The sequence below is a fragment of the Delphinus delphis genome, chromosome 11 (genome assembly GCF_949987515.2).
Source record: "Delphinus delphis chromosome 11, mDelDel1.2, whole genome shotgun sequence".
Lineage (NCBI taxonomy): Eukaryota > Metazoa > Chordata > Mammalia > Artiodactyla > Delphinidae > Delphinus > Delphinus delphis.
Genome location: NC_082693.1, coordinates 63743910 through 63764112, shown reverse-complemented (window position 1 = coordinate 63764112; position 20203 = coordinate 63743910). Strand labels below are relative to the sequence as shown.

General features: G+C 33.1%; 1 protein-coding gene across 2 annotated transcripts in view; it reads left to right on the top strand.

Annotated features, from left to right (window-relative positions):
• PPP1R12A (protein phosphatase 1 regulatory subunit 12A) overlaps window positions 1-20203 on the top strand; it is a 149685-nt gene that overhangs the window by 91905 nt on the left and 37577 nt on the right. Inside the window, exons 6-14 of one of the 2 annotated variants that reach the window (XM_060025303.1) lie at window positions 51-125; window positions 958-1046; window positions 1197-1354; window positions 6643-6767; window positions 14185-14400; window positions 15665-15759; window positions 16611-16715; window positions 17634-17801; window positions 18199-18375. In XM_060025303.1, the coding sequence (XP_059881286.1) occupies window positions 51-125; window positions 958-1046; window positions 1197-1354; window positions 6643-6767; window positions 14185-14400; window positions 15665-15759; window positions 16611-16715; window positions 17634-17801; window positions 18199-18375 (1208 nt within the window). The remainder of the gene's footprint in view (window positions 1-50; window positions 126-957; window positions 1047-1196; window positions 1355-6642; window positions 6768-14184; window positions 14401-15664; window positions 15760-16610; window positions 16716-17633; window positions 17802-18198; window positions 18376-20203) is intronic. The other variant, XM_060025304.1, reaches the window with a different exon arrangement.

The following is a 20203-nucleotide window of genomic DNA, read 5'->3' as shown; positions in this document are numbered from 1 at the left end:
ATAATTTATTGATTTTTTAATTATCACCAACCCTCTTGTTTCCTGCGTAGGGCCAGACAGCCTTTGATGTAGCAGATGAAGACATTTTAGGATATTTAGAAGAGTTGCAAAAGAAACAAAATCTGGTATGTATGATGATTGTCTAGAAATTGTCTCTATTAGTGAATTCTCTTAATAACTTTGAATCTTAGACAGCTGAAAAAGTATTCTTGTGATGTTTTATACTGTTTGATTTTAAGTTATTCCTAGCGATCAAATTAAATGACAGTGAATGAGAATAAAGGAGTAGTGGTGGGGTTTTTTTTAGCCTTTTGTGTTGCTTATCCCCATTTCTCTAGCATCCCTTTCCCAAAATGAATACTTCTATAATGTGTATGTTCTCAATAATAGTATCTTTTTCATACTAATTTCATAAGAAAGTTTGCTTAGAGGGTGGAGACTATAAAATCTCAGATTTCTAAAATAGCATACGCTAGATAAGCAAGGAGTTACATAACTAGGAAGCAGATGTTTAAGTAAAATATTATTAGACATCCTAAATGGTTAATGGTCCCTGGTTTTTCAGTAAACTAAAGTTGGAGGGATCTTAAAAAAAAAAATCCAACTTAGTCCTTTGTGGAGTGGTTTGTTGTTGTTGTTGTTTTGGCTGCACCACACAGCAGATCTTAGTTCCCCAACCAGGGATCGAACCCATGTCCCCTGCAAGGGATGTGCAGAGTCTTAACCACTGGACTGTCAGGGAAGTCCCCTCTGTGGAGCTTTTAAATTGTCTAGTTCTTTTTATTCTTTATCCAAGCCCTTTTCTTTTTAGGTAAAACAAATCTTTTATTTGTTTTGTCTGTTTTGTTTTCATTTCGTGTTTGGGAAGCTACTTTGTTATTATTTTAAATTCTGTATTTTGCTCATTAATGTTATTTTAATAGTATTCTTATTTTCCTTTGCATAACTTTTATAAAGCTCCATAGTGAAAAACGGGAGAAGAAGTCTCCACTGATTGAATCAACAGCCAATATGGACAATAATCAATCACAGAAAACCTTTAAAAAGTAAGTAAAATATTAAAGTAGGTTTTGTTATTGTTTTAAATGAGTTGTCATGATAGCCACAAGTATGATTATTAGATTTTGTGGTTCTGGGAAAAATTAATTTTCACCTTTTGTGTTTATAATTATTTCAAGGCTTTTTTCCTTTCACAGCAAAGAGACATTGATTATTGAGCCTGAGAAAAATGCATCCCGTATTGAATCTCTGGAACAAGAAAAGGTTGATGATGAAGAAGAAGGAAAAAAAGATGAATCTAGTTGCTCTAGTGAAGAAGATGAGGAAGATGACTCAGAATCAGAAGCTGAAACAGGTAAAATTTGAAGGATAAAGGGATTTTCAGTGAATTTTGATGAAGTGTAAAGTAAGATGAGGTCAGGCTTTAATTTTGAAACTTTTCAGACTGACATGCTACTTGTTAGGATACCTCCCAAGCCAGTAAATTGCCTTTCAGGGAGTGTTAGAAATTTAAGTATAGCTGTGATTTTATTGTTCTCTGCTTACCTGGAGGCAGGTAATTGATCACCTCTGCATTTTACTGACCTATATTTTTAGGTTTGAAGAAGGTGAAGAGGCTTCTAAGATTCTCTTTGGATGGTGCACATAGGGTTAGATGGGTTCCCAGCAGCTCAAGAATGCTCCTGCTGCTTTCTGAGACCTGAAAGTACAGGAAGCTGGCTCCAACAGCATCCCAAATATTTCCTCAGTAATACTAAAGTTTTAGAAAGCTGGGGCGGAGTCAAGATTTTTTCCTGTAGAGGTGTGGGGAAATTTACTTTGTTTTGAGAAATTTTAAAGATGCAGAAAAGTATAATATAATAAACATTCATATTCCAACTACCAAAACTTAACAGCTGTTGACATTTAGCTGTATTTGCTTATAATTTTTCTTTTAATAAAATTAAAACATTACCATTGTCTTCTTTAACCACCAACCCTAATCTACTTCTCTTTCCTTTCTTTCCCAAATCACTATCATGAGTTTTTTTCTGAATCTTCTAGTCTATTTTTATACTCTTATCTTACATTCAGAAGTAATATATAGTAATTATAAGGTTGTTTTGTGTTTTTATTATTCCCTAGGAGTTGTTATGCAACTTGCATTTTTTATTTGAAAGTTGTATTTTTTAGGTTTGTTTGTATCTATCTGTGTCTTTATGTATGTAACTTATCCTTTTAGTTGCTGTATAGTATTCATTAAATACATTAATTTCCCTTTTGATAAAAATTTACCTTATTCCCAATGTTGTGTTATAAATAATGCTGCAGCAATCATTTTATAATTGCCTCCCTGTGTATATGTGCAAGAGGTTCTCTAATAGATACACTTAAACATTGGATTATTGAATCATATTTTCACTCTTCATAGATGCTGCCAAATTGCTTTACTATTTACATTCTTTCCCTTTTTATAACAATTAACAATTTATGTTCTTTCCCTTTTTATTATCAAGGATAGGTTTTCTGCTTTTTTTTCCCTCTGGCTCACATGTTTTTATAGATTTTGTTTACTGAATTGCTTTTATTCTGTATTGGCTAATCACTCAGACTTCTGAAGAGGGACTTCCCTGGTGGTCCAGTGGTTGGGACTTTGCCTCCCACTGCAGGGGGTGCGGGTTCAATCCATGGTTGGGGAGCTAGGATCCCACATGCCTCACAGCCAAAAAAAACCCAAAACATAAAACAGAAGCGATATTGTAACAAATGCAATGAAGACTTTAAAAATGGTCCACATCAAAAAAATCTTAAGAAAAACAAAACCAAAAAAAAAAACCTTCTGAGAGCATAAGATTCCAGGATTGCTATCTTTGAGTTGTATAACCTGGCATTTTGGCATTTTAACGTATTTATCAGAAAAGGTATTTCATTTTCATTAAGGTTTTTATCAATGAAAAAACTGTCATCATTATCAGGACCAGTTTGGTGATCATTAGTAAACACAAATGGAGCCCTAGAATTTCTTGGACTCCCATACTTCCTCTAGACACAACGGCAACAGTTTTGAATCAGGGTTTTTACTCACTCAATAAAATATTTTCTCTAAGAAAATGTGAGAAGCTAAAGTTTACTAAATAAACATGTCAAGGAACGTACTGATAATTCTATTTCCCATTAAAAACAAGATATTGCTAAATGGGCACAGGCTAGCTTTGTTGCCAGGTGATGTGTTATGGATTCCTTTATTTTCTTGAAGCTTGCTAATCCTACAAGTAAATTATTTTTTGGAAATACACAAAGAGTTTTTGAAATTTATAAATGACTAGATTCTAGTCACTTAGGGATTTAATTTTTTATTTATTGCTGTGACATTGCTGATCAGGTGAGTCAGCATATCTTTTGCCTCACCTGTAAATATATAGGTAAAATAAATAGGTAAAATTGGCAGTAGAATATAGGTAATATAGGTAAATAGTAATATACCTAAATATAGGTATAGGTAAAATTGGCAGTAGAACAACAGGTAGTCATTGAATATTATAATTTATTTGTATAACATGCTAATTAAAATATTTCTAACTATAAAAACAAATTATATGAGAATCAGCATGTACAGTGTTCAAGAACATGGACTGATTCATGCATGTAACTGTAGATGTGGGTAAGTTATTTAATCTCTGATTTCTCTGTAAAATCAGGGTAATAATACCTGCTTTACATGGATACTATATAACAATCAATTGCTTTGTAATGAATGTTAATTTTCATGTAATAATTGTATAAAATTAAAGTCTACTAATTTAAATAAGATTAATGTATATGCTTACCTAATAACATTCAGTTAAATTTGTTCAGTTCATTTGAAAGATGAAATGATATCATTGAAATTTAAATTGACTTAGATACTTTTGCAAGTATTTAAAGTTATTTTTATGTAGTTAATCTCCTGTCTGTGAGACATGCCTTGGCCCCCAGTCTCTAGTAAAATATATCATTACAAATTAAACTATATGCACATGTGCACACGAAAGCCAGGACCAGTACCCAGATCTCCTAGCTCATGTAGTAGAATTCAAGAACTGGAAGTCCAGATATCTCACAGAGATTCCTGAGATTCTTCTACCTATTTTTTCTTAATTGGTCCCTTCTATAGAGTTCACTGTTCAGTATTAGGCACCAGGGAGCTATTTAAAACAAAAAACGACTTCAGATTTAGGCCAGTCTTGCCACTAACTAGCAAGCCTCCTGACCTTTGGTTGAAATTTCCTTGCTTGTAGAATGAGAAGTATTGGACTAGGCTATCTGGATAGTTCTTTAAACTCTTCTATAAGTATGAATAGAATTAATTACCATCAAATAGTATTATATTAATTTCCCAATTTGGACTTTAAGCATACCAATCTCTTCTCAGTGCGCTAACTTTAAATGTTCCTCTGAAGCATTGTACTTGATAATTTTGTTCTTCCTGTTGCTAGTAGCCAGTTGTGCCAGGAAAATTTAACTATCTCAAGAATTAATCCATGTAAATGCTGTGTGGTTCCTTCTCTCTCACTCTTTTAGTATCAACAAGGCTTTATCATACTTTATTTGGCAAGCTTGAGAAAGCAGCCATTTCCCTGTAGAGGTATAGCTTAATCTGACAATTTCTAAACTGTTTCTTTTTTCTTTTTGTAAGGTTATTTCCTTGGGAAACTTTTATGTTCAATAACTATTTTGCTGAATTTTCTTTCATAAAATATTTTCCAAACCATTTTTTAATCAGTTTCTTATAAATCAGATTGAAAATAGGAACTCAACCAAAAGTTTAATTTCCTTCCAAATGATATATAAATTTTTCAGAGGTAGTTGAAGGAATGAGAATAGGGAAGCATAGTTTTGCTTTTAGGTTTTTTCTTTTTTTTCTCTAGGACATGAAGTTTTTATTCTTCATTGAAATCAAATGGATAGAAAGGGCTTCAGTAACACTGATAATGTTTACTTAAGTTAGATGGTGGACACCTGAGGTTTGTTTAATTATTATTCTTAAACCAAACATAAATGTTTGTATACGTGCATATACATTCTTTGATGTATAGATTTCAATAATATAAAAAAAATTTTAAACCTGGAGAAAATAGGGGGAGAAGGAGAAAATAAAATGAAAAAAACACATGTTGAGCTTTAGTTTATTACTTATTTCTCCTACTAGACTGTAAGCTTTATGCAGTTAAGATATTTTGTCTTTTCATTGACTGATATATATCCCCAGTGCCTAGGACAGTACTTGAGGTATCAGACACTTAATAAATATTTGTTGAATTACTCTCTCCGGTTAGATGGATTGTTTTCCAGGAGGATGGTCTAATTAGAGTATACATGATTTGTACTTAACTGTGCTGAATAGGCTTAGCTTCTGTTGAATGAAAAGAGGGATTTAACAACAAGAAAAACGTTTATTAGACTGAGTTTCGCTCATTCAGTTTATTTGAAAAGCTGTGGTTATAGTGATTTTTAAATATGCCAGTTTGGCCTTGTCTTTTGATACAGTTTAAGATTATGCTTTTCACCCTATTAACATCTTACAGATGTTTTCTTAGACACAAATAGGACTTAATGAATCATTGCAAATTCAGAATTATTAGTGGGAAGTTTGTATTTGCCCTAAAGATAAGGATTTGTTAATATTGTCTACTTACTCATAATGGTAATTTATGGTGGAAGATTCTTTGCAAAACTGACCTAAAGAACGGAGAGAGGTAATATAATGAAAATGAGTATCTCATAGGGCTTTAAAAGCAGTATACTTCTTCACAAAAGTATAGAAAGATACCTGTCCTATCCCATTTTGAAACTAAAGGAATATTTTAAAACTGGATAAAATGACTTTTGACCATTTGAAAAGTGAACTTTTCTAGCCTGTTTATAAATTACAGTTAATTTAACGGTTTAAATTTATATGTGACTTTTGCTAAAGGCCAGTTTATGTGTTCAAATACAGTCTTTGAATTTTTGCTATCATCATATTGATTTTTTTCTAATATTTCAAAAATCTTTTTCTAAGTGATCAATTACTAGTTGGAAATTGTCTTGATACATTGTGAGAAGAGATTTAACCTAATTTAGCTGATATTGTGCCCATTTAACTCTAGACTTTTGGGGGGTGAGAAGGAATGCTCTTTGTGACATTTAAGCATACTGTTTGACAGGAATATAAGTCATTATCGACAAAGAGCACTTTTAGATTTCCTAGAATAAAGAAGAGCTATAAGTTTTAGATAAGCAGTGTAAGTTGTTTATTCATTGGAAAACTGCATAGCTCTTGCATTTTTTGAAGTTAACGTTGTATTCGTGTATTCAAGTTTTAAATATTAATTTAAAACTTAAAAAAATTTTCCATAGTGTTAAAAGTACACAAGTCAGATAGTCATATTTTATTTGTGCTTTTTATTCTTAAAAGTCTGGTTGTGTGTCGTGTTCTTATTTAAGTCTCATACCTATTGAGACATTTCTAGAAACTCCTTGAAAATGACACTTGTTAAAAGGTATAATAGTGGGAAAAGACTGAGTTAACAAAACCTTAGGCAAAAATACAGTGTAAAATGCTGTTTTCAATACCATTGAAACTGAATTCATCTAGAATCATGACTCTTAGTGTTCTTTTTTTTCCTTTTCCTTTCCCTAAAGATAAGACAAAATCCATGGCTTCTGTAACTAATGCCAATACTTCTAGTACTCAAGCAGCTCCTGTAGCTGTTACAACACCTACTGTGTCATCTGGTCAGGCAACACCTACATCACCTATTAAAAAGGTAAGCCAAAATTGTGTTTGTTAAAAATAAATGTATTCTGTGTAAGTACCATTTGAGCTAAAGCATTAAGACAGTTCTAAGTTTATTTAAGGTTTTAGAATAAGAATGTATTTTTCTTTATTTCCTCTGAATCTATTATGTTCTTTTTCTCAAGTACTTTTTGCAGTTGATCATTAACAAAAATCAGGTTGGCCAAAAAGTTTGTTCGGTTTTCACCAAGAACTTTATTGAGCAACATATTCATTAACCAAACGAACTTTTTGGCCAACCCAGTAAATAGCAGAAAGATAAAATTTTTCATATGAAAAACTACTGATCATGGTAGTTTTTTATTTTCATTGAACTTTTGAGAAGCATGGGGTTTGTATCCTTTATTTCTGTTGAGTAAAGGTGCATTTTGGTAATTTCACATGTGTATAAGTTAAGCACGAAAAGTACTACCACAAGTTACTGAGAGAACTGGAATCTAGATTTTCTAATTCATTTACAAAGCACCAGGTATGTCAGAACAGACCAGAGGTCAACTGCTGACCCCACCTCTTGTTAGTTGTTGTGACCTTGAGCAAGTGACTATCTTCCTTATCTGTTCCTCCTAAAAAGGACAAAACAAAAATAATAACAGAGAAAATAAGTTAACATTGTTAAGCGGTGATTGAGAGAGCTTGGCTAGTGACTGAGTGCTCCCAAATTGTTAGTTTCATTTCTTCCTCTTCCTTATTTTGTTCTCCACTTATTCTTCATCCTTACTTTCTTGTTGATCTATTAAAGATTTTTCTTTTCCCTGCTGTTTCAGAACCTATACTTCTTTTAACTCTAATTAAAGATTAAGGGTTTTCTGTGGGTTTTTTTTAACCTACTGGTCTCTTTTTAAAGGCTTCTCCCCACCCTTACCTAACTTTTAGGAGTAAACTCATTTCCCTCTCTGTGTAACACACACATGCACGCATGCACGCACATGCACACACGTAGACATATTCACACTCACACGTACTTTTTTTTTTTTTCCTGGAGCCATTTAAGAATTGACTGCTCAGGGCTTTCCTGGTGGCGCAGTGGTTGAGAGTCCGCCTGCCGATGCAGGGGACACGGGTTTGTGCCCCGGTCCGGGAAGATCCCACATGCCGCGGAGCGGCTGGGCCCGTGAGCCATGGCCGCTGAGCCTGTGCGTCCGGAGCCTGTGCTCCACAATGGGAGAGGCCACAACAGTGAGAGGCCCGCGTACCGCAAAAAAAAAAAAAAAAAATTGACTGCTCTCACTGTAACACTTTATTCCTAATACTTGAGTACGTACCTCTTAAGTACAAAGGCATTAATCCTTCATTCCCTCACAGAAATCATCATACTTAGAAAATTTAACATTGATATAATACCATTATTTATGTTCACTAATATACAGACCATACTCAAAATTTTCCCAGTTGTCCTCCTAGTAACATCTTTCTAGCTGTTTGATTTTTCAAATTAAGGGTCCACTCAGGGATTATACATTGTGTTTACTTATTAAGTCTCTGCCTTTGGACTTCTTGTTTTGTTGCTTATCTGACGTTATTTGGTTTGCATGGGTTTGAGGACTGATTTTAAATCCCCACAGTGTTTCTATCATATTGTCAGTTTTGCTAATCTTTGGATTTGGCTCCAAGTGGTCAAAATTTGAACCTTTTAAAATCATAAACTAGAGAATTCTTTTAAAATCCATACTGTTATTAATAATCCTCCTCTAAAACTCTTCCAAAGGAAAGCGGTAGTATGAATTCTTAGTGGTAGAAATGTATGAATTTCACTGGTACAATTTGAATATCAGAAGACTTTGTGACTGAATTATCTTATTACCTGCTGTATTCTAGAACTGAGGGTTTCTTGAATTCAATTAGAACCCATTCTCAAATGGTCATAATTTCATATGCTTTAAAATGAAATTCTCCAGAATTTCTGGAGAATTTCTGGCCTTTTCAAGGCCAGAAGCAGTCGTCTGCAAAATTTTCAAGATAGTTATCATGCCATAACTGGTGTCACCATGAGCTGCTTTAACTAAAGATTTATTAATTCTAGAACCCCTTTATACTTCTTCAGTGAATCCTAAACTTTAGCTCTTTTGATTATCTGTTAGAACTGTAGATTTATCAAGTTCCCAAAAGCCCCATCCCCCCGGAATACCTGGCCAAGAAACCGGCTGTCAGTCTTTTGAGTATTTAACTAAGCAATCTCTTTCCTACTATAGTCAAATAATTACAGTAGGGTTCTTATGATCAATTATATTTTTCTCAAGCATAACCCTAGATTTATGGCAGTTTACTTCTCAGTTTATGCCAACTGCCCTCACTGAAAGCAAATACTTAATAGCTCTGTTAGATTAGTGGGCCAGTAATTTACTTGCTATAAAAGTTCTTATTCAGAATTACTTTGATTCTGTAATTAAATTGATCTAATGACAACTGTTTCTCTAATTTGCATATTTAGAAACTCCATTTTATTCTCCATTTAAACTCATCATAACTTGCTTTAAAGATTACATTGTTTCAGTCTTTGTTCTTAAAGTTTTATGGGCAAATTTTATTCAAAGTAATAAAGTCATGGTGTACAAAAAAATGAAGTATTTTTAAGTTTTATCAGTACTATATGACTTTTAAAGCCTGTTACCATGTTCAGTGGTACTGTATTTACTATAATTTAGCATTTTAGTGTTTTTTTTTTTTTCATTTGTTTCAAGATTTTCCTTGTAACTTAGAGACCTAACAGAAATTTCCTTGGATGAATTCTTAATTTGTAAATGCATCGTAAAAGATTTTGTAATTAATTAAGAGTTCTGTCTATTTTTAGGTTGCCACTTACTACTCTGATTCTATTATCTAGACAAGTTATCTTAAGTTCTCTAGCTTCCTCCAGCAGTACATAAACTATGTATATAAATACATACACACACACACACACTCTCCCTCTCTCTCTCTCTCTCTCTCTCTCTCTCTCTCTAACATTCATGGCAAGGAATAGATCACGAAACTGGAAGCTCTAAAACAGTATTAAATATCACTTATATTCTATAATAACTCATGATAACTACAGAGAAACATAGGTATATTCACTTTAAATGATCTTCTCTTAAGTTGTTAACTTGTCAGCTAAAATTATAAAACTATTTCTGTAGCAGTGAGATCAGGCCAATGATTTATGGATATATTATCTATAAAACCATTAGTTTGATCTTATGATTTATTTTAACTAAAACTAGTAAGTTTATCGCATTATTTAACTTACAATAAGTTAAATAATATACATGTTATATTAAATTTTTATCTAACAGTAAGTTTATTGTTAAAGTTTCAACTAACAATAAGTTTAACTAACAATGTTTATATATAACTCTCTAGTCAAAATAAATATTGCTGGGATCTCTGAAAAAGATTACCTACTCTGCTGTATACACATATATTCCAATAAGCATAAACTATATTTTCTTTGCTAGATGGTAAAAATTCAGAGTTTTCTTGGAATTACCTGTTCTTGCTAATTGAACCTACATCATAATAAAATTTAGTAAGAGACTACTATGTGCTGTGGGTATATGAAGTATACCAGTAAAAGTATATAATTGTAGAATGATAGTTTTTAAATGGAAGAAATCATTTTTTGATTTGAGGTAATGGAGTTAGAACATTTGAGATAGATCTTGAAGAATGAGGTAGTATTTCAACTAACAGAGAGGAGAGTTTGTACAGTCTGTTGAAAAAGAGAGAAGAGAAACAGTGTGATCAAAAGTAGGGATAGGGCTTCCCTGGTGGCACAGTGGTTGAGAGTCCGCCTGCCAGTGCAGGGGACACGGGTTCGTGCCCCGGTCTGGGAGGATCCCACATGCCGCGGAGCGGCTGGGCCAGTGAGCCATTGCTGCTGAGCCTGCGCGTCCAGAGCCTGTGCTCCACAACGGGAGAGGCCACAACAGTGAGAGGCCTGCGTATCGCAAAAAAAAAAATGAAAAAAAAACAAGTAGGGATAATGTGGAGTGTTGCAGGAAAAATGAGTTGTCTAGTTTGATTGATTTATAGGATATATATACGAAGTAAAGCAGGAAAAGTAGAGCCAAATTGGAATGTTTTCATTACTATGGTAACATTTTCATAATTTGATAGATAGTAGAGGATCATAGATGTTTGAACAAGGCCATGAGAGAATTTTAGAATGTTATTCTGGCAGCAACGTACAGGTGTATTTGACGGTGAGAGACTGACTGAGAGAAGGTTTATTAGAAAGTCATTGAAGTTGCCTAGCATGATAAGAATATAAACCAGAGAAGTGGCAGTGGACTTATAAAGGAGAGGAGGAGATTTAGAGACTTGGCACTTAACTTGTAGATGGAGGAAGATGACAGAGAAGAAGTCTAACATGACTGCGAAGTTTCAAATTTAGGGAGTTGGGACTTCCCCAGTGTCCAGTGGTTAAGACTTCGTGCTTTCAGCACAGGGGGCATAGGTTCGATCCCTGGTCAGGGAACTAAGATCCCACATCCCACATGCCACACAAAGCGGGCAAAAAAAAAAAAGAAATTTAGGGGATTGAAGAGATTTTTGGTACCAGTAACAGAAATAGGGAACTGAGGAAGAGTTGATTTGGAAATAAAGGTGTTTGACTTTAAACATGTTGAGTTTCAGGTTCCAATTTTAGTTACATATAGTCCATTCTACAGGTAAATAGAAATTCAGGACTAGGAATTTAGGAGTCAGATTGAGCTGGAGAATAACAAATTTGAGAATAAGCTGAATACAATTAATATTTAGCCTGAGGATATAAGAAGACCCTACTCACAGCATTCAGAAGAAAGTATAAAGAGAAGATAGGAGATACAAGAACAGACTCTTGGAGTGCTTATGTTACAGGGCTATGACAAGGATAGTTGCTACCAACAACAACAAAAAGACCAGGAAAGGGGTAGTCAGAGAGTAGGAAAGTCAAAATAGTGTCCTGGTTATAAAAACCAAAAAAAGAATTTCAGGGACTAGGTATACTTGAGTTTTTCAGAGAGGTTTATTTATATACCAAAAATTGAAAGATGCTTTTAAACACATAAACCAGTATTTAAATCCATGTGAGGTGGAGAGGAGGTATATCAGTCGTAACAGTGCAACAAAATTTCAAACTTGATAATATTGCCTCATTTTTCTCAACTCTAAAATATTGGATAATAGTAAAATGCTATTTCATTGGGTGATTGTAGGATTAAATGAGATAACCCATATTAAGCACTTAGTTTAGGGCCTCACACAAGTAAACATTTGTTAAATGTTAGCTTCTGTTGTAACACTCAGCAAATATTATTTGCTATATGATGATTTTATCATGAAGGAATAACATTTGTTTCCAGTTTGGGGAAAGTTCTGGGATAGGGAGGGATTGGCAAACCATGGTCTGTGGACCAAAGGTGGCCCACTACCTGTTTTTTGTACAGCCTGCAAGTTAGAATGGTTTTAATACTTTTAAATGGTCAGCAGAGGCAGGGGGAGGATGAAAAGAAAAAGAATATTTTGTGACACAAATTCAAATTTCATTGCCCCTAAATAAAGTTTTATGTGACACAGCCACATTCATTCATTTGTGTACTACCTATGGCTGGGTTTGTGCTACAGCAGCATAGATGAGTAGTTACAGCAGAGACTCTATAGTCTACAAAGCCTAAAGTTTACAGTCTGGCCCTTTACAGAAGGAAAAGTTTGCCAACCTCTGTTCTCGAGTACCATGACTTTAAACTCTGAAATCAATAAGGAATCATCTCAGTGCCTATCATATTATGTAAAATATTACAGAGCTTCCTGGACTTTCTCAGTCAATGGAGACCTTAGTGTTTTACTAAATTTTTTTCACAGTGCCATTTGGCAAAAAAAAAATACCTCTTGGTTTCATTGATTAAGTAGTTAGGTACAAATAAGTTAATAATGGCAATTTGTGCAGTGTCCAACAGATGTCACTGTACTTCTCTCAAAACTTTAAAATATCCCACAGCACCCCTGTGATTTTGTTCTTGTGCCCTGGAATGCCTCAGTGTGCATTTTGGGAACTGAAAAATGCTTGTGTATCTTGAGCCTCTTTGCAACCTTATTGTTAGGAATTAATTATTGGAAATATTAGAGGTATCTTGTAGCAGTTTTGTCTAGGAATTAGCCCTCCAACATTATGGGTGCTTTAACAAGCTCTATTAAACTGCTGTTATGGCAAACCTTGGTAATAGGTATGAAAGAAAGGTGGTTTTGTGTTTTTTTTTAATCTATATCCTGTGCTTGTAGTAACTAGATAGTTGCTATATTTACCATCTATATTTAACTGTGGTTGAATATTTAAACTCTGTAAGTGAAGTTAATGAGGTGAACTAGTTACAGACAACAGACATTTCATTTTTAGGGTAGTTGGAAAGCCCTGAAAATGAGATAAATATTTGTACAAAAACAGTTTTTAGTTGAAATGTTTAATGTTTGGTGGAAAAATCAAACAGTAAATTTAAGGCTATGATATTTAAAATATTAATGAATTAAATATTATAATTAGAAATATTACTGATGATTACTTTTTTTTTGATGATTACTTTTTTGTTGATGATGATGGATTTAAAATTTTTTAACCCAAGTACAAAATGAATAAAAACAAAATTCAAGGGCAGTAGTTTTTTCACTTCATACTATAATACTATCAGCTCTATGTGGCTTTAACTGCCTTAGAAGTTTCTGTATTAGATTCTTTCAGATTCTCTCATGCTAAAACTGGAACTTGTTCCCAGTGACTTTTAAAGATTGGATAATTACCCAGTTGTTGGGTTTTAATTTATTATAAAATTCTTTTAAAAAGAGAAAAGTCTGTTTTGCTCATAACTTCCTTTTCTGTTTTCATGCTTTCAATCTTTATCTCTTTACCTGTCTTATTTTAATTGGCTTTAGTATGATTTCATTGCTCCTATCATGCCTGTGGTGGAATCAGTAGATCCTGCATCATGGAGGCAGGGCTTGCGCAAAACTGGCATTGTTCTTGTGCCCAGTAAAGGTGAAAAATCTATGGTGAGGCATTTCGATGTGCAAGGATTTATATTAGGTTACAACATAACAAGTTTAATATGAATATTGGTTTCAAAGATGCATGGTTTTAAGTCATTATGGTGTGCTCATTTCTGTTCTCTGTATTTGCATCATAATTTTTCTGTGTGATACAAAGTGTGGAGTGTGTGTTCTTAAATCTAACATCTGGAAAGGTAGTATTTCCTTCTTCAGTTTTAGATCTTTACATTTTTTACTAAGACATTAACCTGCTTAGTAAAAGTGTTTCTCCTGAAACTATTAACTGTAATTTTAAACATATTATCTGTAAACTTCTCATTTTCAGTTTAAGGACTGATAAGTATTGTATAATTTTTCTCCTTTTTCTTAAAAATAAAATAAAATAAAAACAGTTTCCAACTTCAGCTACAAAAATTTCTCCCAAAGAAGAAGAGAGAAAAGATGAGTCTCCTGCATCTTGGAGGTTAGGACTTAGAAAGACTGGTAGTTATGGCGCACTTGCAGAAATCACAGCATCTAAAGAGGCTCAGAAAGAAAAAGACACTGCAGGTGTTATGCGTTCAGCTTCAAGTCCCAGACTTTCCTCCTCTTTGGATAATAAAGAAAAGGTAATCTGTTTCACAATTTGGTTTCTATAAAAACTATGATAATTTGTTTTCCTGGAATCAGATCCGTTGGATTTTCTACTATGTATCATTAGATCTATGTATCAACTTAATTCACCTGACTTAATGAGTTACATGATAATACAAATGTACTTACCTTAAGCAGGTATCTATATGGGATATAATTATTGGGAAGATCAGATGTATTTGCCCAAAACATAAATTATGAGACTATACTCAATTAAAGGAATCCTTTATTCTATTTGAGAATTTACAATAAAATGTATCAAGGAGCAAGCTAATTTTATTTATTAAGAAGGGTTTTGAAAGTTTAGGAACACATTTTTCTAGAATGTGCTTATACTCATAAGTTAAATTTATCCAATATATGCAATTTCTTTACCTACTTTTTTCATCTGATACATCACAGCTTTGTCCTAGTGAGCAATTTTAATAACTGTATTTTGAAAGGCAGTATTAAATTGCATTAAATAGAATGCACCACAGTTCATTCAGTGCTATTTTGTATAATTGGATTATTTATTTTCTATTGCATTTTTAGTGCTTGGACATTTTTTTCCTTACAGTTTTCTTGCTCTATACAGGAGTGTTTACATGTATCAGAAATTCAGAAATGAATTTCTCACTAAGTAATTTTAATATTTTTTATTTTGTATAAATTTATTTTCCAGTTGTTTTCCAAGTACTTGATGCCAGTATAATGAGAATGTAACAGATGTCATTGTCACTACACTCTCAGCCAGATTTGGTTAAATATAATTTAAATAACCTTTTGTTTTGTATATTTTAATGTTATATTTTTAAAACATAGTATATCAAGGTAGTAAATAGCTTGTATAATGTAAGTAATTGAGACTTATCAGTGAACTGTATTTGAGACCTTATTTCTCTGAAAGAAGTAAAGATATTTTATCTTACAATACTACATTACAGTAGATGTTACAGAAGTTTCAGGAAAAGTCATTAAAATGTGGAGGAATTTTTCTTATGTTAAAAAAGAGCTAATTCTAGATTAAACAAGAGGGAAAAGAAAATTAATTTGAACAGGCTGTCTTTTAGTGTTTATAGTACTTGAATATTGATAGACATCAATTTTGGAGTTTAGCTAGGAATTATGGAAATATTATAAAATAAACTATGATGGCTGTGTAATTATACATTGTTGAATACTCTTTACATAATACTTTTAGCAGCACCTATAGTCATCACAGATTTATTTTCACTCTTTTTTCTCCCTGTTGTGTAGGAGAAAGATAGTAAAGGAACTAGGCTTGCATATGTTGCACCTACAATACCAAGACGACTAGCCAGTACATCTGACATTGAAGAGAAAGAAAACAGGTGGATTCATTATGATTTGTTTTATTTTTTTTACTATAAAATCTTTACTATCTAGCATAAGAGTTAAAACATGAGCATTGTTGTAATTATGTGGGATATGGATTTCAGGAGGAGATGGAGGGTATTCCTAATAGGAAGAACACCAAGTACATGGACTTGAGGAGGTGCAGGCTTGGTATGTTCATGAAATAGCAAAAACAAATGAAGGCATTATGGTTATAATGGAGTGAGGGGACAGTGGTGGCAGATGAGGTCACAGACTAGTATATGCTTTCTAAATATTTGGAACATAATAGAAAAGGAGAAAGAAGAAGGGAGAAAAAGCACTTACTTGATCACTGTCAACATTTTAATTTGTTTCTTCCTACTTTTCAGCACATATAGAGTATGAGAATTTTTAATATAATTGTAATCATGTTATAATATTCAATTTTGTGTCTTGACTTTTTCTTTCACTTAAGATCTCCTAATGTCTTATATGTTAGTATGTATTTTCAATAAGCATTGTTCTTCATTAGTACATAGTGTTGCATAGAGTAGATTTGCTGAGGTTAAAGTAGCCATTTCCCCTCCCCAAACTATGGACATTTAAATTATCTAATATTTTTGTCATCATAAATAAAACTTCTGCAAACATTTAAATTTCCCCCCTATAGTTAGGATTATACCTTTGGGATAGAATCTTAGAACTGGAATCTTAGTGAATTACTTTCACTTCTTAATAAGTATTCCAGACTGTTTTTCTAAGGGATTTTACTAGTTTCTGCTTCTACAGATGTTTATTAAAATACAGCTTCTTTAACCCTATTTTAAAATTATTTACCAGAATCTGAAAGATATTTTTTTCACAGAGATTCTTCAAGTTTGCGAACAAGTAGTTCATATACAAGAAGAAAATGGGAAGATGATCTCAAAAAGAATAGCTCAATTAATGAAGGATCAGCTTATCATAAAAGGTAATAATATAATTCTTAAGTAACTTTTGTGTATTCTTTTATTAAAATGTGAGGCAGTTTGGAGCTCTCAATTTAATATAACATTAAAAATGTGCCTTTATTAAATATATCTTTTGTTGTTTAAATAAAACTTCATTTAAAGACACAGAATATATATTTAAAGATGGGTTAAAATTTGCTCCTACTTATGCCTTCCTATTATATTATATATTTTTAAATTAAATTTGATATGCTAAGAAGTATCTTTTAGATTATAGCATATTAAAAAAGGAACTCTGTATGTAATTATATATAAGTCAATTATGTAATTGACTAGAGCAGTTGAAATAGATTAATTAATTGAGCTCATGTGGTGACCTGGAAAGTTTCTACCTGTGTTAGAACTCAGAGCAATGGAAATGCCTTGAATTGGAATGTTGGTAATATCATATTGGAGAGGGGGTGGAAAATCTATGTGTTATTTTCTCTGCTAAAAGCAACCAAAAAAAGACTAAAAGATCAACAAATATAATATAGGCATGGGTCACCCCTAGGGATGTGACCCATTGCCAAAACAATTTCTTAGAAAATGCTTAAGTCTTAACTTTCCCCAAGTAAAACCAAACCAAAGTGTTTTTCCAGACCCAACCTGGCGTGACCATATGACCTGGAACAGTTCCAGAAATGTAAACTATCAGATCATCTTTGAATCTTGTTGGTGGGTGGGGGATGCAGTAAAATGATACACTACCAAATTAGGGAAATCATCTAGACTCTAGCAAGTTGTAGATGCAACTCTTGGTGCTGGAGCCGGTGGCATATTTAGGAACACAGTCTTTTAGATTTTTTCCTAGCCTTGTGAATCTGTATAATGTATAGGCATTGACTATAGAATACACATACAAACACATTCTATATAGATATGACTCTTTCCTTTAGTTGCTCCTTTGGTAGAAGACAAGATGATTTGATTAGTTCTAGTGTTCCAAGCACCACATCAACACCAACAGTTACCTCTGCAGCTGGGCTTCAGAAAAGCCTGCTTTCCAGCACAAGCACTACTACAAAGATTACAACGGGTTCTTCCTCAGCAGGCACACAAAGCAGGTGAGTCACAGATACATTTTGTGTTCAGGCCTACTGTGTGCTTATGTATGTGCATGCATTTTTGTTTAGAAGATTGTGGGGCTCTGGATTTTTTCATTGACCTTGTTAAAATGATTTACAAACAAAAATTGGTTCCAAAAAGAGGCAATTATGCATGTCTGGGGAAAAAATATTAAGTTCCTAACTTATGAACTTTCTTTGCATTAAGCTGCTTAAAGTGTAAATTTCTCTTTGACAGCTCTGGGTGAACTTTTTGGTTCATAGATGAAAGATGTCTCACCTTATGTTTTAAAAAAATCCATCCCTGTAGTCACATGTTTTCAGCTGCTAGAAAGTGCTTTCCTTGTTTAGCTGTTTTCCTTTTCTCTTTTTTGTGTTGCTGCTTATGATGCTATAGTACCTCAAATCGTTTGTGGGCTGAGGATAGTACTGAAAAAGAAAAGGACAGTGTTCCTACGGCAGTGACCATTCCTGTTGCTCCAACTGTTGTAAATGCTGCAGCCTCTACCACAACCCTGACTACAACTACTGCTGGCACTGTCTCCTCCACTTCAGAGGTCAGGGAGAGACGCAGGTGTGTAAAGGTCCTAATAGGACTGCTGATATATCTTGCCCAATGATGAAAGTTGTTTGTTTTGCTTGTTTTTTTAATCTTGGGAAGTTGGTGACTATCTCTTCAGTAGGTTAATACATGAGATAACCTAGATCAGCTCAGAACTATGTAAATTGATATAATTAGCAATTATTCGCCTTTAGGCTTGGTAACCCACCTCTGACAGAATTAATGTTCTTGTTTAAAGGCACTGAGCCAGATAGTTGTCTTCATACTTAGCCATCTTAGTTTTAATGATTTATTTAATTCAAAACATTTTTGTGATGAAGATCTAAGCACATACTCTAAATACATATTAAACAACTCATACTCATGGAAAACTAGATGTAACATGACAAAAACAGGTTTTTTATTCTTCTCATTGTTTCCCCCTTCCACCTCATTATTAAGAAATTTGATGCATGTTTAGCGATTTTTGTTGTTGTTATTTTTGAGAATTTCATTTTAAAATTCTTTTGGTGAAGAATGGCTTCTTATGCATATGTGTAAGCCAAATAATTTTAAGTATGTTAACTACATTCACTTAGTTTTAATTCTGGTACATAGAAGGCACTTATTAATTAAATTTTTTAAAGGGTCTGTGAATTTGTTTTATGTGCTTAAAACATTTTTATGAGCATTGCTCACTTCTTCCTGTTGCAGCCAATTGGTATGGAATCATAGATGTGGAAAGGAATTTACCTATTATCTTTTATGATATCCTTTACAGAAGGAAACTGAGTTCCAGAGATATTAAGTGACTTTTCCACTTTTATGTGGTTAGTAAGATTGAGAGCTAAGGCTAGGCCCAATATTACAGGAGAATCAGTCCAGGGTTCTATTTGCTATATCATGCATAGTCCTAGCTTTGAATTTGGTTTTCCCTCTTGAGAAAGAACATCTTAGGAAACTAAACGTAACCTCTTTAAATATTTTATTCTTGAAAAATTAGCTACATAGCTGATATTTTCCTTAACTAAAATACCAACCAGATTAATTTGGTTTTATTTCTAGCACATAGTATTCATATACAGTCTTATACATCTTTTGTCTCTGATGCCTAGCAAAGTGCGTGGCCTGTTGTAAGTAGTAGCATCCTTATAGTAATATTTGTGGTGAATATATGAAAAGTAACAAAATGTTAAATGTTTTGAAAACTTTTTTAATTAAAAAAAAGTTTTCTTTCCTATCATTACATCTTTAGTTTCTGTCAATATATTTATGCTTCATTTCTATTCTTATGGTGAAATTTAATGATACTTCTCTAACAGCACTACAAGCAGTTAGCATTTTGTGATTTTTGAATACCAGTATAGGTCATATCATATTTTAATTATTCTTGTTTTTCTCTTAAGTTTAGTCAGTTTTAGGTTTTTGAGGTGTTTTCAATGAGACCACATAGCCTACAGAAATTAGAGTTTCATAGGCACTCATCGTTCTCTTCTAGTGAAAATGAATTTGAGGGCTTTGGTTTTTGGGGAGGTGGGGAGCTGAAGGGGAAAAGGTTCAGGAGGTCTTGGTTTTTTACTCCTTGCTGTGCCTTAATCCTAAGGTAAGAGTTCTCTGTGGGTTAGAATTTATTTTTCTGTAAAATGAGATATTTAATTTATATAGTTTTTAACTTCTAGAATCCTTTCTATCTAGCATTCCATACTTTAAAAAAGTTTTTCCAATGACAAAGCCAGTGATTGTTTCCCCAAAATCATCAGTTGTTTCAGAACAAGCAAATTATGATTCTTAACCTCAGATTTCTTTATTTTTTATATTGTTGGAAAGTATTGAGTTTCAGCTTTTAGAATAAATCCCGGAA